This window comes from Crocodylus porosus, unplaced genomic scaffold (genome assembly GCF_001723895.1).
Source record: "Crocodylus porosus isolate Cpor-Errol unplaced genomic scaffold, CroPor_comp1, whole genome shotgun sequence".
Classification (NCBI taxonomy): domain Eukaryota; kingdom Metazoa; phylum Chordata; order Crocodylia; family Crocodylidae; genus Crocodylus; species Crocodylus porosus.
This window is the reverse complement of record NW_017728915.1, coordinates 9,498,894-9,522,829: the sequence shown is the minus strand read 5'-3', so window position 1 is coordinate 9,522,829 and position 23,936 is coordinate 9,498,894. Positions and strand designations below refer to the sequence as shown.

The 23,936-nt window shown below is 42.5% G+C and overlaps 1 protein-coding gene across 6 annotated transcripts in view; it reads left to right on the top strand.

Moving 5' to 3' along the window:
• The window catches only part of DUS2 (dihydrouridine synthase 2), a 67,911-nt gene that overhangs the window by 9,275 nt on the left and 34,700 nt on the right, over nucleotides 1-23,936 (top strand). For 5 of the 6 annotated variants that reach the window (XR_002101214.1, XM_019535687.1, XM_019535689.1 and 2 more), the window contains 4 exons: nucleotides 5,920-6,059; nucleotides 12,392-12,437; nucleotides 20,138-20,229; nucleotides 21,756-21,799. Coding sequence is in view for 5 of the 6 variants with exons in the window: in XM_019535686.1 (XP_019391231.1) it covers nucleotides 5,920-6,059; nucleotides 12,392-12,437; nucleotides 20,138-20,229; nucleotides 21,756-21,799 (322 nt within the window). In the remaining variant the exon portion in view is untranslated. Of the gene's footprint in view, nucleotides 1-5,919; nucleotides 6,060-12,391; nucleotides 12,438-20,137; nucleotides 20,230-21,755; nucleotides 21,800-23,936 lie in introns of those variants that run through there. The other variant, XM_019535690.1, reaches the window with a different exon arrangement.

Below are 23,936 nucleotides of genomic sequence, written 5' to 3'. Positions count from 1 at the left end.
TTGTTACAGTTCTTATGGCTGAATGGGACTTGCACTGACAAGTAAGTCTTATTTGGGACGTAGAAGTCAAAACACTGGCTGCATACATGGGTTTAAATTCTGAGCCCCTGAAGAGCAGAGACCTTGTGGGGCTGATGCTGAGTAGCCAAGGCACCTCTGTGCACACATCTCAGCCTGCTTTGCAGACTCCGTCTGCCCAGAGAGAGAACGGCAACAGTGCGTAGGGCAGCTCTGATTAGCTCAGAAACAGACTATGTCTCTTTGCAGTACAGTGTGGGATTGCGAAAGGGGCATGTTTTGCTCCTTGTTTGGCTGGAGCAGCAAAGCCCAGTGCATGACACTTTGTCTTCTTGGGTAGTGGGAGCAAAGTACCATCGGATGCTGTAGGACAGTGGTATGGCTTTTCTCAGAAGAGCTTGCATACAGATATTTGCTGTCCCAGAGGACTCTCTTGGAAGTGATTTAACCGTGGTTGTCCCTGGGTTATTTTTCTCCTAGAACAGCCATCTTTGCTCTGAGAGAAGAATTCTGAACATCTGTACGCTCATGGTTTCTCTTGAGAGAGATGCATTAGAACAATACTAACTATTTTGGGGACGATGTGTGTTATGACACATAGCACGCTGTTCAGATTCCCTTTCATTTTCTCTTGAAACCTGGATGATTTCTGAATATATGTTTAGTAGGGCTGTCAATTAATTGTAGTTAACGTATGCAGATAATGCCTCAATCAGTTCTTGCATTAATTTTTTTTAACGTGTTAATTGCACACATGGTTTTGGAGCCTGTGCCCTGACTCCACTCCACCGCCTTCAGGCTGCCCAGAGGACCACAGAGCAGCCCAGGTGCAGTCTCCAGGCTGCTGCAGCAGATGGGGAGGCCACCCACAGACACAGACATACATGAGCAGCCGCAGACTGCATGCTGTGCGTAGAGCAGCGCTGTGCTGCTAAGTCTGTGGAGGGGGAGGGGCAGAGGGAGAGGATAGGGTGGGGTAGAGTGGGGCAGATCAAGGCCCCTTTACTGAGGGAGTGAGTGGGGTAGGGGCCAGGAGCAGGCACTGGGGTGAATGGGGCCCTGGGACCAGGGCAGGTAGTTGGAGCCACGGGAGGCTCATCCAGAGGCATGGGGGTAGGGGTATGCAGTATCCTGCTGCCTTTGCCCTGGGAGCTGCGCACTGGCCACACCATATGTCCCCTGCCCACCTGGTGGGAGACTCAATATAGTGTCGCATGGCTCCTGGGGCAAACAGGGCACAGAGCTCCATCCTGCAGCAGGCAGCCTGCCTCTGCCCTGTGTACAAATTGGGGGGCACATGCCCCCTATGCCTCCCCTCGGGTGTGTGCAGTGGTGGGGAGCTGCCCCTGAATGAGCCTCCCACATCTCTGTCCCATGGCCTGCCCCAGCCCCAGGGTCCCATTCACCCCCGCCCCACTCCCTCCCTCACCATGGAGGCCACGATCTGCCTCTTCCCCCGCTCCTTCCCCTCCACAGACTTATCAGCGCAGCACTGTGTGTGTGCACCTCTTAATCCCAAGCCATAGCCGCTCCAGTGCTTCCCCTCACTCCGGACCCACAGTATCTTGCATCCTGCCAGGGTGTGCAGGGGACCCCCCCACCCCCATACCAAGTACCTCCATAATTTTGCATAATTTTGAGTTTTTCTGCACATAATTTTGAGTTTTTATCTGTGAGATTAAAATCGTGATTAATTGCAACTAATTTTTTTACTCGCACAACTAATCACAGTCAAATTTTTTAATAGTTTGACAACTCTTATTTTTAGAAAAATGTATTTTTAAATTAAATTTGTAAATTTGGTTGTATATTGTTAGAAAATGTGGACAAAGTAAATGTTTTCTTGTACAGTTTTGCACTAGCAAACTGTTTCTTAATTTCTCCATCTGACTATTTTGCAAATGTCTTGGAAAGGGGAAATTACCTTTTTCCTTGCTAGATGGATATTGTTCATCCAAAGTGACGTCAGTCTTTTGTGCTTGACTGTTCTTAAATTCAAAATGAAACACAAAATGCACTTGTGGATGATGGTATAAACAGATGAAAAATAATTGGGTAATACGAGCATAACTGGCCTAATTCTTTACAAAAGCTAGATTTCTTTCCTGTATGTAGAATTTTTGGTATTTCATGCTTACTTGTGTTTAGCTCTAAACTTCACTAGTAGTTCTAAGTAAAGACATGGCAAGCTAGTATTTCTGTTGTGTTCAGGCAACACAATTCCTTGAAACAGTTCAGTTAGAAGTTGAACTGGAATAGATGTCAACGATCAGCTTGTCACCTGGTATACTTACTATGGGCATTTATAGATTGGAATAGGTAACACGTTAGATATTGTATGGCAAAAATCAATTAAACAGAATAGGGAAAGACAGTTCAGAAGTAATTTGATATATAAATACACTGCACAATTTCTAGCGTGTTGAGGATAGGCTTTTCTTTAACTCCGTTCTATTTCTTATACAGTATTGGCAAGAAAACAGCTATGCTCTGTAGTGCAGCTCCACTGAAGCCGAAGTATTCTCAAACACTTTATCAAGCATTCAGTCAGTACTGAAAGGCAGTACAGGCATACCTCGGAGATATTGCAGGTTCGGTTCCAGACCACCACAATAAAGCGAATATCGCAATAAAGCGAGTCACATGAATTTTTTGGTTTCCCAGTGCATATAAAAGTTATGTTTACACTATACTGTAGTCTATTATGTGTGCAATAGCATTATGTCTAAGAAAACAATGTACATACCTTAATTAAAAAATACTTCATTGCTAAAAAATGCTAACCAATGGAAAAATGGCGCCGATAGACTTGCTCGACACAGGGTTGCCACAAACCTTCAATTTGTAAAAAAACGCAATATCTGCGAAGCGCAATAAAACGAGGTATGCCTGTATGTAGAATTAACATGAGTATCTTTATCCCATTTCATTTAATTGGTAATATATTTCTCCTTAAACCATTCTCCTCCAATTCATAATCTGCCTCTGCTCTTTCTTTAGTACCTCCAGGTTTTTTTAGCTGGTGATATTTTCCCTGTTCATTAAGAACCACTGTTTTTTTTTTTCTTAATTATCCCCAGCCTATGTTGTCTTACTGCAGAGACTGTGTTAGAAACCTGGCAGCTTCTGATTTTTCTTGATTATTTCTAATTGGTGTTCCTTGATTCTTGATATACCTTTGCAGACATGCTTTTCAATTCATGTTACTTAATACAACAAAACTCCTTATTAATTGTAACATATACTTGATAGTGGATTCTATTTTAATATCATAACATTTTCAGTATGACTTTCATTTGAACTCTTATAGCATGCCTGAAAATGTGTGGGTCCAATTGAGCTACAGAGTAGAAGTAGAAAGTTTAGTCGCTTAATTTAAAATCAGATTGTATGGCTTGAAGAAAGGAAGGGGTGATAATTTTCCAAAAGCCCTGATATTTGGCCATTTGGTTTCTGATGAGCACTTGACCATGTGTTAATGAGCACCTACAAAATACTTCTTAAATAAGCTTTAAGAAAGTACATTCTGCAAGCTTTGGACACTTCTGTGTCTTTCTTACCACAGCAAACACATATTTAAGAAAAATAAAATGAACACTGCTTGTATGCAGAATGCCTTGCTGTATGGTAGAGGTGAAAAATTCTGAAATCTTGAACTCTAACCTTTCTAACTTTAGATACTTTATCATGGCCAATTTAACACCCATGAATCACTGGAGATTAAGAACCTGTAGATCGAGGCAGGCAATTATTTTGGGCGGAGGACTGCTTAATGAGGTTTGAGCTATTGAAGGCTGCATTGATAGCTCCAACCCTTGACAGGTGCCCTGCCCTGTGGCTGCTATCTTGGGACTGGGCATCCCACTCCTAACCCCAGACATTTGTCACCAGAAGTCCCTCCCCTTGCCCCTGGAAAACTCCTTTTGGGAGGGGGGAGTTGCCATCTTAGAACCAGAAAAAAAACAAAGTATACACTAAAAGTCATATACCTACTATAACATTTTAATTTTATTACAAAATGTATTTTTGTCATGATTTGTGTTTGTGTACTGTATACAGAGGTGATTGCATAATAATTAAAAAATGAATTCTTAGCCCTATATATTGTGTTGGGGGGGTGTGAATGGTGGGGTGTGGAAGGGGGGCTTTGTGAGGGGGTGTGGCTGTGCGTGGGGGGCATAGGGTATGTTGGGCTTTGTGTGGCATTTGTGGGGTCTGAGTGTGTGGCTCTGGAACACATTGGTCTCTGAAACGCATTGTCCTCTCCTGCAGCCAATGCAGGTGAGAGAGGGTATGTGTGTGTGGGCGGGGCTTGTGGGGTGTGATGGAGGGTAGGAGGGATGTGGGGACCCAGCTCCCATGGCGCAGCAGCAGGTGAGGGCGGTGGTGCCTGGCTCTGGCCAGTGCTGCACATTGCAGCAAGGAGCACAGCCCCTACTGGGCCATTTGTTTCCCTGGCATTCCCCACAAATGTGGGGCACAGGAGGGAAGCCCCAGGCACTGGAGTCAGCTGCTTTCCTTGCCCCTCCCCCCACTGCAGCTGCTGCCCCCGCTGTCTGCCAGAGCTGTGTGTCATGGCGGGGGTAGGGGGAGTGTGGGAGGGGCTCCCATACTCCACCCCCCTCACACCCATATGCTGCCCACCTGAGCTCTGTGCGCCTGCCACCCCCCTTGGTGAGGCCTCCGCACTGCAGCCAACCCCAGCCCCATGCTCCTGCCCAGCTACAGTCCTGCCCCCAGCCTCCCTGCTTGCTGCCAGGAGGAAGCTGGATGTTGGGGGAGCCTGCCACAGCAGCCTCACCTCGTGTTAACAGAGCTGGCCCTTTTGTCGGCGAGGGTGGGAGTGAGGCATAATAAGATACGTGGGGTTAGGTGTAGGTGCCTCGCTCCCACCCTCACCGGCAGAGGGGCTGGGTGGGACACAATTCACTGGGGGGAGCTGTGGACTGGATGAAAGTGCCAGGCAGGCCGGATGTGGACCACAGGCTGTATTTTGCCCACCCCTGCTTCAGATCCACAGACCTCTGTTGACTGATGTGACAGCAGTTGCTGCTGTTTGCCAAGTAACTGACAATAGTAGTAGGTTCCAACCTTGTACACAAAGCAGCTCTAAAGCTGTTTGAGACATTTCACTTAAGGAACTAGTTTACTGGTCGACAAGGAAGTAATAGTGAGACTTAGGGACCTTGGGTTCCATTTCAGGCTTTGGATAGGAGTGTATTTTGGTGGTCTCATACTCTTCTGTTCCATCTTTACCCAATCCTAGACAAAGAGGTGTCAACCCTTATCAAGCTTGAAGTCTCTGTTCCCTGGTTTCAAAGTATAGAATTTTGAAAAATTTCCACTTGAAGAGTTAGTGCTGGGCAATCTTAGATTACCATATACCATAGATGATGGTGTAATCTTAGATTGCCTTATACCATAGATGATGGTATAATTATTGTAATTCTGTAATTATTTCAGGAGAGAGATTTTTCAGATAAGTTACTAAGTGATGATGTTGTTTACTTGCAGTATTTGTATGCTGTGTTTATACTTTTGGGACAAGTTGTTTTATCTTGATTTATTATGAAGACTTTTGAGTAATATACAATAGTTTTTCTAAGGCTGGGAGTGAAATTGTGTGCATTTCTCAGACAGATGGTTTGTAAAAGCCACTATGCTCTGTGCAGTTAAATACTAGGGGGGAAAAAAACTCATGAGAAGGTGAGATTACTCACTTTAAATCAGGTTTCTCTGAAATAGAAAGGTGTCCCAATAACTTTAACTTTTCATACTAAACTGCAGATAAATTCCTGAATTCTGAATAGGGAAAAGTCTTGATTCTTCATGTCCATTGGATAGAAGGGGAAAAAAGTTAAGTTCTGGTTCTTTTTTTACTTGTTCTGTTTTCTATTTCAGGCCATATAATAGAAATGATTGTGAAAACAACACCACTCTGTTTCAGAGGAAAGAATATTTTGGCTCCAATGGTTCGAGTTGGAACATTACCAATGCGTCTTTTGGCTCTCGATTACGGTGCTGATATTGTGTACTGTGAGGTATGGAAGGCTGAATTCATGGAGCAGGCTCTCTTTTTTCATGATGTGGAGACAAACTGAACAAAACTGCTGTGTTACTCCATAGTCATGTCCTCCTATGGCAAAGAGTTCAATAGTTACTTTATGCTCTTCACTTTCACACATTAAAATGTTAAAGGGAATTAATGACTCAGGTTATTTGGAGAAATAGTCTTATTTTGTTGCTATTTACATGCTGCTCAGGTTGGTCATGACAAAACGATCACTTTTGTCAGGTTGTAAAATAAAATATTGTGGTTTTAGTTAATTTATTCGAGACTTACAGATAAAGCCATAGCTGCTACCAGTATGTCTACATTTTACACCTGTTGGCATTACTTACTGGTAACCTCTGTTTATGGGATATAATTTCATAACACCTCCATTAACTTCCACCTAATAAAAACTTTTCTTAATGGAAAAGAATTATTCCCCTTTTAGAGGTGAGAAACAGAGACAAATTAAGGCAGTTACTCAAGGCCATACTGAAAACCTGTTGTGGAGTTGGGAGTTAACCCCAGATCTGGGGTCCAGGCCATTTTTCCCTTCTAAGGAAAGGTGCTGAATCAGTTCTTTTGCTAAAAAAGTAGCATCTAATGAGAGCTCCAGGACACACTATCATTTTTCTGGTGAAAAGGCTTATGTCACTCTCCAGGACAGTATGATGATCCAGAAAGTTATTGAAAGAGAGGGAGAAAGGGGACTCCCTTTGCATTGACATCTTAGTAAGAGAATTAGTCTCCTGGCCTAGAGATCACTTTTACCTTCAAGCTTCATAATTACCATAGGATGTTTCATCAATGGATCACTGATCTGGGCTGCTGTTTCCCAAAGGGAGCCCAGTCCTTAATTCCTAGTGTCCAACTAGCATGTGAATTTTTGTTCCCAAGCTTGCCTTTTTAAAAGTGTTTGGTAGATTGTCCTTGAACATGACCTTGATAAGGTCAGAAAAGGAGTGGTTCTGTGAAAAATGAGCTCTTGCTGATTTATGTGCGTGTCTGTTCTTTATATTTTTTTCTGCACATGTTCATTTTTGGTGTGTAGTTCCTTTTTAATTTCACCTATGTAATTACAGTTTAGTACATTGAATCAGGTGTATCACATTTTGGGAAAGGCATATGTAGGATTTATAGATTCTGATGGATTTATTGTGGCGTATGTTATTTATAGCATTGGAAATGCTACTACAGTTTAAACATCTATTGTTAATAAAGAGTGGTGTCCCACTTGATGAATCAGGCAATTTTAGGGGGTTGTTTGAAAGCCTGGATTGGAAGGGTCTGGGATTAAACCTCTCAAGGTCTGATCTTTGTTGAGTATAGGCTGTAGTTGTTTGATGGTTCTTCTAATTAGTTCTAGTGTGGGATAGTAGTTGACAACCAGGGGTGTGCAGCCACAGGGGTGGGGGAAAGGGGCATTTGTTGTATTGTGGCAGGTTACTCTTGAATGTATTTGGGTATTTAAAGATACAGCTTGTTTTTCTACTGGAGTGTTCTTGTTATATATAGGCAGATTTTAGATTGGCTAGGTGAACATCATGAGCATTCTTCTCAGAGCTGACATGGTGGTAGCTGAGGGCCTATCTGTAGATTACATCTTTTGTGGTATGTTTTGGGATGATGGCAGGTCTCATGGATATAAGTATGGTGGTCTGGGGAGTTTTTGGAGCTGGTGGCTATAGACCACCATCTTGGATGTGGATTCTGGTGTCTAGAAAGTTAATGTTAGTGTAGAAATATTCCTGATAAAGTTTGATCAAGAGGTGATATTTGTTACACCTGTGGTGGAAGTTGGTAAGTGAGTCTGTGTGTTCAGTCCAGATTATGAAAATACATATATAGTAACTGTATGGATGAAACTAAACAGCAACTAAACACCAGAATGAACTGTCACAGAAAAAATATAAAGGACAGAGAGAGGCATGTTTGTAGGAGCACATTTTTCACAGAACAGCCACTTCCTTTCTGACTTCACTCTCATCATGCTCAAGGGAAATCTACAAAACACCTTTAAAAGTTGAGCTTGGTAACAAGAATTTGTAAACTGGCTAGACAATAGGAACCAAGGACTAAACATTCATGACATACTATGATCTACTTGATTCCTGATTTTTTCCTACACTTTACAGGTGATAATGACCCTGCTCCCTTTTGAGAGGTCTTGATTTCCCAGCAATCTACCTTCTCCTCCTCTACTAAATGTTTGTCTACTGCCTCTGGGAATTTTTCCCCCAACCAATTTCACAGCTCTGTCTGCTGTTCTTAACAATCTGCTGTGCTTGCTTTCTTCCTCAGACATGAAGAAAATACCTTGCATTCAAAACCTTGTCTGACTCTATCGCAACTATGCAGTTGGTTTCATAAAAGATATCCCCCCAAAAATCTTTGCCTTTATCATTCTAGTGCTTCTGATGATGCCTGAATACCTTAACTGAAAGAGGAAAAAAAAGGCCACAGAACAAAACACATAAAACAAAGCCTTATCAAATGCTGGATATTTCTTAGGTCCTGTGTAGGTTAACCCAGATCTGCTTTTTAATTGCTTGTCTGGGAACAGAATGTCATCATAACCCTAGAATCTTGGTCACAGAGATTGCCAGTCAAAAACCATAAGTTGTAAGAACTGTCAGATCTGCAAAATAGAAGTGCTTAATGAGAATTAAGAGGCTTATGTTAGTGAGCAGCGATATGGTAACTGATAACGCGATGTGTAACTAAAGCTGGGAGCAGGGGTACCAGCTCCTGAAAGTTACCAAGAGATTAGTACAGTGGTGTTACTCTGAATATACCTGGAGTATGGTGATACACTGACCATTTGTTTTACTATTATGAACCATATGGTTATGCCAGATCCCCCCCACCTTCCAGTTTGATCCCAGAGAAGCAGGTCTTCAAGAAATGCCCTAACTTGCATACTGCATCAGGCAATAGGATACTAATACTAATACTAAGATGGCTGTAAGTACTCCTACAGCTAAATATGTTGTGTCTATTTTGCCACCCTCCCTGGCATTCCCATTAAGTGTAGAGCTCTGCCTCTTTAAAAACTGCTTTTTTCCATCTTCCTTTCCTATTCCACAGTGCTGATATTGATGGAAAAATGCATCAGATTATGGTTTAAGACAGCATTTGACATTGATTAATTTTAGCAGATAAGATCAAGCAGATCAATCATTACCTTAAGCATGTATTTAATCAGCTGAATTCAAGTGGCCATTACACTTGGTGCTTCCTGGAGTTTAGGATCTTGGATGTAATAAAATACTGAAGGACCAAAGAAAATGAGTTATGAGAATTAAGGGGTAGATATAGTGCAGCTGGTAGCAGTATTTCTCCATGGCAACAGTAGCCTGAACAATAGAAATATGCATTCTTCCAGAAGGAAGTTGGAAAAAGAACAACAATGAAGTTAATGAGATTTTTTTTTTTAGTAAAGAAGAAACCAGCTCCTCTGTGCTTCCTAAGTACCCGTGGCTATCTATAATTTAAAATTTGGTAGTAGGAAAGTCATAGGAATTAATTCTATTAGAAGTGTAGTAAAAGTTACAGCACTTTTGTTTTAACTCCTTATTTGAGGGTCTCAGTTATGAGAAGAGAAGTGTAGATAAAACAGGTGGCCATTTTTGGAGTAATTGTTTATAATTAATATGCTTAGAAACTGTCAAACCTGCTACAGCCCCAAAATATTGGGCTCCAGCAAGTGATAACACAAGGAATTTTAGAAAGAGATTCTTATACAGGTTCCCCTTGATTTATGTGGTACATGCATTCCCAGAGAACGACACACAATTCAAATTCGCATAAATTGAAGCCACTTTATAATGTAACAAGTAGGGATAGGTTCCCATGGCAGTGATGGAGTGAGGCTGGGACTAGGGAAGGGATTGGGGGAGGGGTGCTGCTCCCAGGCCTACACAAGGGAGCAAAGCAGAGGGAACTGTCAGTGGGGTGGGGGGACACCTCTTGCTGCTCTGTGTCCCCCAGGAGGGCTGGGGGGCTGTGCTGGGCTCTTCCCAGGGGGTGCATATCCCTGGACCTGCATATGGGAGGAAAGCAGGCTGCTGTTTGTCTGCACTCACCCCCGCCCCTGCTGCAGCGAGCATGTGATACTACCTGACTGCACCAAAGCATGACGCAGCCCAGGAGCTGGGGTGTGAGGGGACAGGCAGAGCCCAGGTGTGAGGGGACAGGCAGAACACAGTGCGTCTCAACAGGTACAGGCAGCTGGTACCAGCCGCTCCAGGGGCTGGGGTGAGTGGGGCCCTGGCCCCACAGCCCTTTCTCCTACCCCCACAGAATTATCTGCGGGGGTGGGGAGGGGTGGTGGGCACCTATTTCTATCACATAAGAGCGAACTTACCTAGCATATAAAGAATTATGGGTCTAAAAATGCTCATCACATAAGAGCAAATTTGCATATACAGAACCCACATAAATTGAGAGAAACCTGTAGTAGAAACAGCCTTATAAACAGTCACACACACAAATGTCAACAGAACTGAGTGAATTAGTCAAGTTGGTGCTAACCTGGTTTGCTGCATGTAGTACAGAACGTGTGATTTTTTTTTTTTTACTTGGGGCCAGACAGAAATTCTTTTATGGTGAAAGAAAAAGGCAGGATATATTTGTGCCATATACTAACTCAGTAGTTCTCAACTGGAATGCCACAAAAACCTGCCAGGGGTACCTGGTGGCAGCAGCATTTATCTCCAGCTCAACTGTCCTACATGTCTGTTTTCAGGAGGCATATCAGAGCCAAATCAGGAAGAGCTTTAGCAGGAGTGGCACATGTGCCAGCTGTAGCTAGTCTATAAGGTGCAAATCTACCTTGCCTTTTGCCTGACTTCAGAGTAACACACTAACTACATATATATTTTACAGTGAAGACATCCATACTCATTTATTGTCACTGCTTGAATTAATACTTGGAGTTAGCCCAACTCATTTAGAAGTGTGACACTGCTAAACATACCAGGAGTAGTTTAGCAGTAGAGCATATAGACACACATATATTTGGAGCCATTTCAAAAGGGCTGCAGCTGTTACATTTTAATCATTATGTGTGGACAAGCTGAGAATGATACAGAGGTCACTGGTTATTTTTGTTGCATCATAAGAACTATAGAGTTTTGTCGTGGAATGGAAATGTGCATTGTGCTATGCCAGCCATTCAAGAACTTGCTTCCCTGAGTGCAGAAAAAGCTGGAGAAGCTGGTATACTGGTGTCCCAGTGTGCCCTGCAGTAGTTCTTGTCTCTGGGAATTTCTGAGGACAGCCAGTCTTGGAGTACAGCACTGGTCAGCCAGAGACTCGCCGCCACCCACCACTTGCACTGGGACAGGACTACACAACCCTATTTGTTGGTCCCTATTTTCTCCCAGGCACTCTCTCCAAGTCCAGAATAGATCTGCACCCTATGGGCTCCCATTCCAGCAGAGGCTGGAGCAGCAGTACATGCTTTTACTGTCCAGGATAAGAGTCATGGCTTTCCATTGCCTCTGCTGACTGCTCTTGGGGTCAGGGAGTAGTGCATTCAGGGATAATGGAGGACATGCCCATGCCCTGTTACACTCTGTGTAACAGGTGAAGTGTCAGAAGTGTTGGATACTCCACACCACAAAAGTTTCTATTTCAGCCAGTAACTTGTAGTAGATTTGCTATTTTTATCTCAGGACAAATTAATTTAATCCTACAGTTTGCCATGCAAAATTTGCATATAGACCATGACAGATGTAACATCTGCCAAGGCCCAAATGTAGTAAAGCTACTCCAACTTTTAACAATGGATAAAACAGTGTTAAGGTTGAAGTGGTTTTGCTGCGTTTGTATTTGTCCTGGCTGGTCAGTGCATAACAATTTAAATGAAATGGCTCCAACTGTACGTGAGTCCATGCCCAAAAGAATGTTTATTTCAGCTGTTAACAGGTTGTGCTAGCTAGACCTAGCCCCTCCCCTCCCTTCTTGGACAGAGCAACCAAAGTGTAGGATTCAGTAGGATTTGGCTAACTGCAGTGAAAACAGGGTATGCACTTGGTGCAAACATATCAGATGTAGCCTCCTTTTTTTAAAGGGATTGTAATAGGATGATGAATACCCATTAATTCCTGTAGTAAACTTGAGTGCAACCCCTTTCTGTTTTAAGTGAAAAACGGTGACTTTTTTTCCAAGTCATATATATTTTACTCTGCTTACACCATTTTTCAAAAGCAGATCCATTTAGTTCAAAGGACCAAATCATATTTACTCTGTTTTGATGGATTCTTATTTGTTCAGTTTTTCCACTTCTTTACATATATTTTTGGTTTTTGTTCTTAGGAGCTGATCGACATAAAGATGCTGCAGTGCAAGAGGGTTGTAAATGGTAAGGACATTACTTTTTTAATACCTTTCAAAAACTCTTTCTTCAGGAAAGAATAAAGAATGCATCATTATCTTATCTGGTTGGTAGCCAGGAATGCCAGAGCAATGGGATACTGACATCCATTGCTACTCATTCCAATTGCTAAGTGATGGAGCGTTGCTGATCCAAGTTGTCTATGGGGTACTTCCTTTTAAATGCTGTTGTTCTTCAGGTTCTTCCTTGTTACTGGTTGTTGCCCTGCAGGTGCCCAGATTTGTTTTTCCTCTCTTAAAACGCTTCATTAACTTAACCAGCACCTTCTTAGGCTGACTGCGTTTTTGTTGGGGGCTGGTATATTAACATAAACAGCTCAGTTTGTGCTGTAGAGTCTAACAGAGTTCTGTACCGTCCCATTTCTTTCATAGGCTTTGTCATCTTCTCAAAGTGTAGGTCCCTCTTCATTTTGGTTTGTCTTTAAAACCGTTCCTGGGCTTCTCCCAGCACTTTCTTATACAAACCTAGTAATCCAATCATCTGCCTACCAGGATTCAATTACACATACCCTACCATGTCCTTTCTTAGTTTCCTTTCCCTTGTATAGAGATGTTGCTCTACTTCCTTGGAATCTTTTATTGTACAGAAACATTCTAATACAGCTTTCTCTGAGGAAAATCTAGGAGTGCTCTCCTCTTTTCTTAGGGGTTTTATTAGTGCCCAGCTGTTCTTACTTGGTTTCCAATCTATCCCTTCACAGAAACTAGGTGACTGTCATCTATTCTTGTTAAGAACTGTTGCCCCGTGGGGTCAGTCAACTCTCAGGATCTCAATATTGCGCTGTTAGACAGGAGACTGTGACATAATTGCATGTATACAAACACACAAATCAATTAGGTGCATACATACACACACTACTAGCTCTGGCACATACACATCCAAACCAGCCTAGGCACACGCATACCTATCACCAATTCAAGCACATGCACTATACACCCCAAAAATTAGATCACTAATTCGTATATCATGCACACAATTATATATACACACACACTCACCAGTTCACACATATACAACCCACCTATGCATACACACAGGTAAGTTTCTAACTTGGATGGTACAGTGTGTATGTGTGTGCTTGGGGTATCTGGGATACTTGGGGGAAGGCTCAGGTGAAAGAGATATGAAGTGTAGGGAGTGAAAGTTGCCAAAACCAGGATTAGAACCGTTGGACTACAGAGAAGTTGGCTGAGGAACTAAAGCTTGGGTTTACTTAAGGTAGACTGGGGCTGAAAACTGAGGCAGACAGCTGAGATATTGGGGGCGGGGGCAGATAAGTGGTAGCAAGGAGGAGACAGCCAGGAAAGAAATTGAGGCAGAAACCTGGTTGCTCAGGGGAAAAGGAAAAGGCAGTGGGGATAAGACAGTGGCAAAGAAACAGGGGGTTTGGAGGCAGAGAGGAGCTCAGGACAGGTGTTGGAGGTGGCAGTGAGCCAGAAGCAGGAGAGGGAGAAATGAGACAGAAGTTAGAGGGGCAAGGAGCAGAGATTGGAGCAGGGCCAAACCATAGTAAAGCAAAACCCAACTTAGGGGTCCAAATAACAGTTTTATTACACAGACAACATGCTGCACAGCCCCATGAAGTTATTGGTACATGCGCACACGCACGCACGCGTGCACACACACACTGACAGCAGGAGAAGGAGACTCAGTGGAAGGGCTGGAGTCCAGGTAGGGAAGAGAAGCAGAGTCCAAGTCCTTGGTTGAAGAGGGGGTGATAGCTACCTATCCAGGCTGGAAAGGGATCCTTGTCCAGAGTGGGGTTGCTAGCAGGGCCTCTGGGTGGATAGGTGGTGTGGCCTGGTGCTGGTCCAGATGGAGAGGGCATCCCACTGCCCCTTTTTATAGGGGCAGACCTTGTGTGACCCTAGTGACAGGAGGCATGCCCAGGCAAGGGTCAGCTCCTGGTGTACTTAACATGTGCACTCCATGCAGAGATATGCAGTTTCGAATGTCTGTAATGGTGGGGTGCAATGGTAGAGTTGCTGGTTCTGCAAGGTCTTTTGTCTTTCAAATGCTGGGTTCTTGTCTCTGTTCCTGGGTGAGGTCCATGGTTCCTGAATGAATCAATGCGAGGTGATGGCTTAGTCCTTACAGGCCATTCAGTAGAGGCCTGCTACCATTGTATTTCAGTCTTTCCCAATCACTCTCATTCATCTGGGAACCAATTTACACGGGAGGGGTACCTGACTCATACAGTTGCAACGTAGGGGGTGCCCGGGCAGAGGATACAAGCTGGAGACTTTACATACAAAATGGAAATTTTGACATTAGTTTGGCTCAATTACAAACACAGGCCTAAACCATACAATAGCCATATGAAACAATAAAAATCAATATGAAAATGATAATAATACAATATACAACAGTACGAATCAATACAAACCTAATAATAATACAGTATAAAACAGTGGCTATCCAAAACCAAAAACTACCAAAATAAAAATGTTAAAGCTTATTCTAAGTCTGAGCTCACTTATACTTGTCTATAGGGAATAGAGAGAGAGAGAAAGAAAAACCAGAAATAATTGGGGAAGGAAAGGGAATGCATATCTATTGTGTGTGTGTGTGTGTGTGTGTGTGTGTGTGTGTGTGTATAGAAAGAAAAACTGAGGGTTTTAGTACAGAATGACTGATTGGTCACAGGTGGTGTAAGTTTTACAGGTCAGGCTAGTACTGGCCTTGTGGCCCTAAATGGATCAAGCCCCTCTCACTCTCCTACAGAGGAATAAACTGACTTTGAAAGACAATTAATTTCATTAAATGTTATTCATAATTACTTAAAGTACTAAAGCTTGAAGAATAAGGTCTACTTTGCTTTTAACAATTTAAATGTTAGGTAAAATATTAGAAAACTTCATTTTCTTCTTTAAGAATGGTCTATATACCGTTTTTACTTGACTTGACATCCCCAATTAGATTATATGGAAAATGCATAAAATTGTTGTAATTTTCCAGGTATAGAATCTGATTATTGGAGCTTGGCCTTTAATTTGTCCCCCTCCCATTGCTACAGTAAGGAAAACAAATCTGGAGGGATCAGATGGCTCCCTTTTCTGCTGCCCTACCTCTTCCCCCTGCAGCTCCTCCTTTTTTCCCTCCTCCCCCCCTTACTGTCTGACCCTGCTATCCCAGAGCGCATGGAAGTGAGGAACAGATTTGAAAACAGTGACCTTGAAATAAAACATGCCTGTAGTAATTTGCATATAGGCCTATAGGCAACTTAATATGGGTACCCATAGACTTAGTTCATCCAGAATTGATGCATTTTACCTTTTTTGAAACTGCTGCAAGTTTTAGCACAGATATTCCATAAATACACTTTTAAGCAGCATTTTGGTCCCTGCTTATATAATTTGTGCTCTTTAAGCAGGCCCTTGTGAAAGATTTGCTCTCACATCCTGGCAGCTTTACCAGGTAACAAGTCCACAGGCAATGTGATTTCTCTTGCCCTTATGATGTCTCTTGCCCTTACCACCTCCCGTATTTTGTGATCGTTAACCAGGGTCACTAGAGTCATGTCATGCAGTTTGTATTTTTTCCAGAAACATTTCAGTACCTCATAGAACCATGGGGACACCAGGGTCCACAAGCTCCCATTGGTCATGTGTACTCCTGCCACTCTTGGAGCAGCTGCCTTGCAAAATACAGGAAAGTGAGCTGTTTCAGATTGTGCCCCTTTTGCCTTGTGTAAACCTGGCTTGTACTTGGCCCAGAGGAAGAGTAGAATGTCTAGTATTTCTCTGCCTCTGGACCATTTTGCTTTGTACAGTTTGGTCCTTGCTACTTTCTCCCATGTAGCGTTTCAAAAGAAAATACACATGGCTCTCTGGAGTCTGCGAATGACTTGCTCTGAGTGAGGGAAGACTGGGGTGGTATATAGGAGCATTGACAGCAGCACCACCTCCATCAGGAACGTGTGCATCCCTGTTGAGAGGCAGTATGAGTGCCATAGTTCCAGCCTCTGTTTGGCTTTGAACTCCACCGTTTCCCATGCTCTCTGTCCTGTCAGCTGTGACAAACTCCACCTCAAGGATCTTTACCCCCTCGCGGGGGGACGGATACCCCTGGGGCGACGGGTCCCTGAAATTGCCCAGGACTAGTCAGGTGCTTTTGCTCACATTGAGCTTGGCCCCTGCTGCTGCACTGTATACCTGGGTGTGTTCTAGTGCACTTTCCATCATCACAGGTAATTTGCATTATCACAGAGCTCAGAGACAGACACCTTACCAGATAAGAAATGCCTGCCCAGAAGAGTATTCATCTATTGACTCCTCTGTGAATTCCTATGAAATATGAACTTTCATTTCTACCCAGGAGAACTTTTGCAATCTGTTCTTCAACACCTGATGAAGGGTGTTTGTGCCCAAAAGCTTGCAATTAAAGATTTTTTTTGCAAAAATCTAGTTGGTCTAATAAAAGATATCACCTTTACCGTGAGTCCTGACTGCTTGAATGAAGCCTTTTTGAAGGAAAGCTCTTCCTTTCTTAAGCCATCAGAATTAGTGACTTATGCTTTTATTTGTTGACCAGTTCTGTTGAAAACACATGAGGAACAGGTGTGCAAAGTAAAGGTTGCAAATAAACCAATGTATTTTTACTTGCAATTTATGATTTATCATTTTAACTAACAATCATCATTTTGCACGATCACTCGATGCATTTAATTTTATTAACTGCATAGTGTGCCTTTTATCTTTATATAGCCAAATTCCGTAGTAATAAATGAGCTTTCTACTCAATAACCTAACTGAGATAAATCTAGTAAACTGTACCACCTATGCTAATTTGATTTTCTGATTAAGATCAAGGATATTAAAGGTCATAGTCTTTAGCCTGGAAGCAAGTAGCTAAACTATGTCATGAAACAAGTACTAAAGCACCTTTGCTAATAAACTTACAGCAAGAAATTATTACCATTAATGTAGTAGGTTAAAGGGACATTCAGTGCCTATAATTTTTAAAATTGGAGCTCTCTTGTCTCTGTCCTTTTTATCAGGCTTAAAACAGAACCAGTCTATGTACTATTTTAAGGTTCATATTTTTTGTGACTTTCACAAGAAAGTAGCTGTACAATCCAAGAAGGCCCATATTTAACTAATGTGGAATCATATAGCAAACTGGGTTGTGATTTGGGTTCTTCTAAATGTTTATGCTCTTGTACAGGGTTCTTAACTCCTGACACATGGGCCATATCCATCATGCAGGACTCTCTGTGGGTCAGAATATTTGGCAGTGCAGAAGTGATGTCAGCACTTGCTGCTTGCCTGCTGCCAAATTTACAGACTTGTGGGGAGCCCCATGGGCAGGATAATGTAGCCCTGCGTGATACTGGGCATGCTGGGCCAGGTGGAGGCGGTGTGGGACCCAGTTCTAACACACAGGGCTGGGCTGGGCAGGGGCAGTATGGCATTGGGTCCAGTCTGGGTGCATGGAGATGGGGAGACTGTGCGGACGGGAGGAAGTCAATTTAAGGGCCCAATCTTGGCAAGGCAGCGCAGGGTCAAATCTGGCCCACCGACTGGCCCCATGCTGTTCACCTAGCCCTTGGGGCCAAAAAGTAGAGCACCACCAGCCTAGTAGCAAGTCACTGAAAAGAAATGAAATGCTTAACAAGGTATATGGCAACATTTAGGTTTCAGTGTCTTCATTTAAAGTAGTGACTTTAACTTTTGTGTGATGCCTGTTACATTAACAAGTGTTGCATCACTGTAAAAGTTAAGCAACAAGTACTGGAGTGAAAAGATTGAAAATTTGGAGCAGGAACAAGATAGATCATAAGTCTTAATGCACATCTGTGGAACTGTGTTGCATAAATTACTATGGAATTATCTGTGATACATTAAAAGTTTGATTGAGGAAGCTTTCTGATTTTTTTAAAAGCAGAATAAGTTTGAGTCTTAAATTATGCACTGAAATGAAATTCACCCGTGTGGAAGATGTATGCAAGGGTCAAAGCACTTCTTCTGCCTTTGTACTTGGTCTTAAATAACTTGAAAATATTGGTACTTCAGTCCTAACAGTATTGCCTGAATATGGTAATCCTGTTTTCTAAGGAGTTTCTGTTAGTAATGTGTCCTTTGATGACTACTATTCACATTTTGCTGAAAGAGAGCAAATATGTTCATTTGTTTTTCCAGATATTTGTCTTTCATTTGTATTTTAATAAACTGTCACTGGGTTGTTCTAGGTGTCAGCTAATCGTGCAAAGATCACTCCTGCCTAATATTATTTAACATTCCAGCTAATCCTTGAGGTCAGTTTACAGTTTTCTTATATTTGCTGGAAAAATCATTGTTTTCCAGCACGTTCTATCATCACTTTAACTATAAGCAGTTTCATTTTTGTGCTTCTGCAAGTTCTCATAGAGCCATTTTCTTCTATGATTTCATTTTCATCTCTATACCAGCCAGTCCTCAGATGCATCTCAGAAACCTTTGCGCTACTTTTTATGACAACCAGCACAGTGCTGCTGGCATCTGAGGACAATTTGTGAATGGTTAAGGGAAATAGGAAGAAGAGGCTTGGCTACTCTGAAAATCAGCAGTGACTTTTTGTATTTCATGGTAAGGTTGGTCCGTGGGTAGACTTTAAAGGCAGGGTCCCCCTCAGGATCTGTGCTTTACCTTCCACTTTGCATTTAAATAGATGTAAATACATTCCAGTGTTTCCACGGTAGCTGTAATAGTTTCCCTCTAAACAAGACAGACAGACAGTAAGCCTTCAAGCCATTTAAAGGTTTACAGACCAAAATCAGTACACTATCTTAAACCTGCTTAGGTAACCGCGGCGAAAACAGTACTCAAGACAGCTGTCAGTGTCTTTCTTCCATTGGTAAGAACACACTAGCTGATAGCCTGCATCCACTTAAAAATCCTGGTTGGCTTAGAGAGCACTACGGTAGTATACAATTGCACAAAATGCAGAGGCAAGAAACAAAAAAAATCTTTACCCTGCTGTTGCCCTTGGAAGATTTTAGCATTAACTGATAGTGTAAAAGATTTGCTCTAGCCACTTAGGGAAAATATTTCCTTTGTAATTAGTTTTCTTCATTTGCTTTCATTAACAAGTGTGTTCTTTAATATAAATAACAGCTTACTATATCAAACTCACAAAATAGGAAATTTAGAATTAAAGTTTATTTTACTTTTCAATGTTTTTACTTGCTCTTCAGTTTTTAACACTTTTGATTCACAAGTGAGTGAAAGATGGGAGACTGACTCTGACAATTGTAGATTTATATATATAGAATTTTAAGTCTAGTTTATTTCACATGTATAGCTCAGCTCTTCATTGTTTCTCTGCTGTGAACTCCCATCAGTTCCTAACAGGGATGTGGGTTTGATTAGACCTGGATAGATTTTTGTGAGTCTTCTGTAACATTTTTGGAACTTTAATCTATTCATGTTAGCTTCAGAAGTGAATATTTTATTCAGGAGAACTTACTACTTATTCTAAAAAAAAAATAGAGAAGAATATTTTTTTCAGTCAGAACTCACTTTATAAGCTTTTAAGGTCTGACGTTGGCATCTACATCTTCTGAAGTTTCTTAGTAGAATCTACTTTATATGTACTGTGAGTTTTTTAACTGCTTCATGTAGCTGTTGTGTAGTTATATTTGTTGGGTTTTTTCTCCCATGTCTGTGTGTTTCTCCTATATCATGCAGATATACTTGGCACAGTGGACTTTGTAGCTCCTAATGAAAGAGTTGTTTTCAGGACTTGTGAGAGAGAAAGAGACAGTGTTGTCTTTCAAATGGTAAGAAACAAACAGCAGTTACCTTGCTAATTTCAAAACTTAATTTGTCCATCACTCTATTATTTAAGTACGTCTACATTAAACTCTGTGTTGGGGGTTAGCAGGTCCCAGGTTTTTCACCTGGGGTTTAAGGTTTTTGGAAAGTAATGCTGATTGTGTTATATACAACTAGTTTAGAAATCATGCAAACAGCGTGCTATATTAATACGTTTTCTACAGGAGAGGTGGCACCATTTGGAGAGATATGACAGTTACTGGTTTAGTTATGCCTGCTTATACCTGATTACAGTAGTGCTCTATATTTGTGCCTGCTACTTCCAAAATGTAGAAAAGATGCAGCCCCTTGCCCAAATAGTTTACAAACAAGGTTCAAACTAAACACAGGAAGGAATGAAGTGGATGAAGTTTGCAGCATTATGATAAGGCCATTGCCACACATTATTACACTTAACACTTGATTTGCCAGTTAGTGATATCTTAGATTGTAACCCAGCCACATGGTAATCAATTAATGGCATCATAAAACAAGGAATAAGCCACAAATGTATTCTACAAAAAAATGTGTAATAACTTTGTGGGTGGTTCCTATTACTCTATTAATTGAGCATGTGGCCAGGCGCACCCCCGTGGCTGACAGCCCTGTCAGCTGATCCCAACCATCAGATCACACTAGGCTCCCCCTGTACCAGCAGTAAGGTGTGATGGGCTCTGATGTTCAATCCCGTAATCATGCTTCCTGCCAAGTACATGTAGCATGGCAGGAAGCACAGTTGTATGGATTGCACATCCAATCCCATCATACCTTCGTGTATAGCAGGGGCTCAAGTGTCTTAGTTTAGGCCAGTGATTCTCAACCATGGTGCATTGGCATCCTGGTGTGCCTTGAGATCCTTTTAAGGGTGTTGTAGGGTGCTATGTAGTAGTAACTGTTAGGTTTACAAATGTGATTCACATGATAAATCAAGAGATTTCAAAGAGTCATCTTTAATGTCAAAAACATTCTGGTCTGTTGTGGGCTGTCTGAGTTCTTTGTAACAGAAGAATAGCTCTATTCTTCTGTACTCAAAAAAACAGTGAAAAGCAAGAGCTGGCGTTTTCTGAGGGGTATCTTGAATCCGTAAAGGCTGTGAACCGCTAGTTTAGGCACATATAAGCATCAGGGTGTTTCAGATAAAAAAAAAAGCCTATGTGAGGAAAATGTGATTTCAATAAATTTAAAAATACTTCTGATAATTAGCTTGAAATGAACATTCGGTTTTATAACATGCAGTTCAATATTTCTGTTAGATTTTAGGTTCTAATACTACAAAGATAGTATGCTTAAGTTTTGTACTGGAGTTCAGTAATTCAGTTATGCTTTTAACTGGCTTTTTTGCTGTATACTAATTGATTGTACTGTCATATTATAAATATACATACTCTAAAGTGTATGTAAAATGTGTATACTGTCTTCACTTGTACAGAGTATTTCTGTTCACTTGATTCTGTATTACAGTATTGATGAGTATAACCTTCTTACCCCAAAGGGATCAGCAGATGCTGCGAGAGCCTTGGCTGTAGCTAAGCTCGTGTAAGTACTTATGCTAACGTAATTTCTCCCCCTCTGACCTACTTGAAAACTAATTTGGTTAATAATTTTATCTATAAATTTTACTTTATAGTTTTATCTGAATGTAGTTGTCATTTGAAACCAAACTTGTGGTACAGTCAAATACATTTTTCCCCCCGGTTTCTTTTTCATTCTTCCTACCCCATTCATTGGCTTTTCAAGATTGAAAACATATTTTTAGAGATCAGAATTAATGTGTGCATGGCTAGGAGAGCCCCTGGAGTAAGGAGTGTATTAAAAAACTGAATCAAGGTGCAGCTGTTTTTACCATCTGAAAAAATCAGTGGTGGTTGGGTATGAACTGGTTGCAGTCCTGTAGCTATTTGGAATAAAGACTTTTTTTCAAGACAGTAGCTGCTTAAACAACTAATTAATGCTTGGACTGATGGCCCTTCACTATTATACTAGGCATGCCCAGTCTCTGTTTCCAGTGTTATTTTCTATGGCAGGGGTCAGCACCATTTTGCTATCAGATTGTAAATTTCTGCCCCTGGAAAGTTCAAGATGTTTGCAGACACCTGGCCCCTCTGCAGTAAGAGTAAGCACAGGCAGGAGAGAGCAGCAGAGATGTCCCTTCGCAGCACCCTCCTCTGCAGCCAAGTGGCTCTGTGCAGCAGCGTGCCTCCCAATCTTCATGCTGCAGCAGGCTGGGTCACACCTTCCTAGGCTACGTCCAGCCTGAAGGCTGTAGGTTGCCACCCTCTAGTCTGTGGGTTCTGGGCACCTGCTAAAAAAAAAAAAAAGAGTATGTTTTAAAGACTTATTTTAAGAGATAGGAAGGGGGGAAAAGGTAGGGGGGTTGCGCTGTATGTTAGGGAACAGTATACCAGTTCTGCCTTCCAAATGGGACCAGAGGAAGGCTTAACTGAGGCCCTGTGGGTCAAACTTCAAGGAGGGCGGGGGGAGAGGGATCTGGTGGTAGGGGTTTACTACAGGCCACCACATCAGGAGGAAGAGCTGGATCTGGAATTCTCCAGGCAGCTGGGGGAGGCCATGTGCAAAGGATGCTGTGGTCATGGGTGATACGAATTACCCTGACGTCAACTGGAAAGAGCAGGCGGCAAGGTCTAGCCACTCATGAAGGTTCCTGACGTGCGTACAGGACCTACACCTTGTGCAGGAGGTACTTGTCCCCACTAGGGGAAATGCCATACTGGATCTGGTGTTAGCCTCTGGGGATGACCTGGTGGGGAGGTGCTAGTATAAGGGAGGCTAGGGGACAGTGATCATGAAATGATCCAGTTTGCTATTCAGAGAAAAGTAGGGAGGGTAACTAGCACAGCACAAATGCTTGACTTTAGGAAAGCCAACTTCAATATGCTCAGGGCAGTAGTCAGGGAGGCACTCAGAGCCCAGGGTGTAGCTAGTATGGGGGTCCAGGAAAGGTGGTTCTTCCTCAAGGAGGCTATCCTTGGAGCGCAGCAGGATGCAATTCCTGTGCTCAGGAAGGCAGGAAAAGGGTCCAAGAAAACTTCATGGCTGAGCGTGGATATCCAGGCTGCCTGAGGGCAAAGAAAAAAGCATACTGGCGGTGGAAGCAGGGGGCAGGGACAAAGGAGGAGTACACCTCCCTGATCCGAGCTTGTAGGGATTTGGTGAAGAAGGCTAAAGCAGCACTAGAGCTTAGATTAGCTTCTGGGATTAAGGATAACAAAAAATCCTTTTTCAAGTATATAGGTAGCAAGAAGTCGTCCCAGGGTAACATTGGACCCCTACGAGGCAGGGCAGGGCAGTTGGTGACGGACGCACGAGAGAAGGCAGAACTCTTCAACAAGTTCTTTGCCTCTGTGTTCCTGTCTGCTGACAATGAGGTGCTCTTGGGCGATAGCGTAGAGAGGCCCAGGAAGGATGCGAGTCCCCCGACTGTTAGTTCAGACCTAGTTAAGGACTACCTAGAGGGCCCAAGTCAGCGGGCCCGGATGACTTTCATCCATGGGTGCTGAGGGAATTGGCTGGTGTTATTGCGGAGCCATTGGCACGGCTGTTTCAGGACTCCTGGTGCTTGGGCCAAGTCCCTGAGGACTGGAAAAGGGCCAATGTGGTCCCTATTTTCAAGAAGGGGAGGAAGGAAGAGCCTGGCAACTACAGGCCAGTCAGC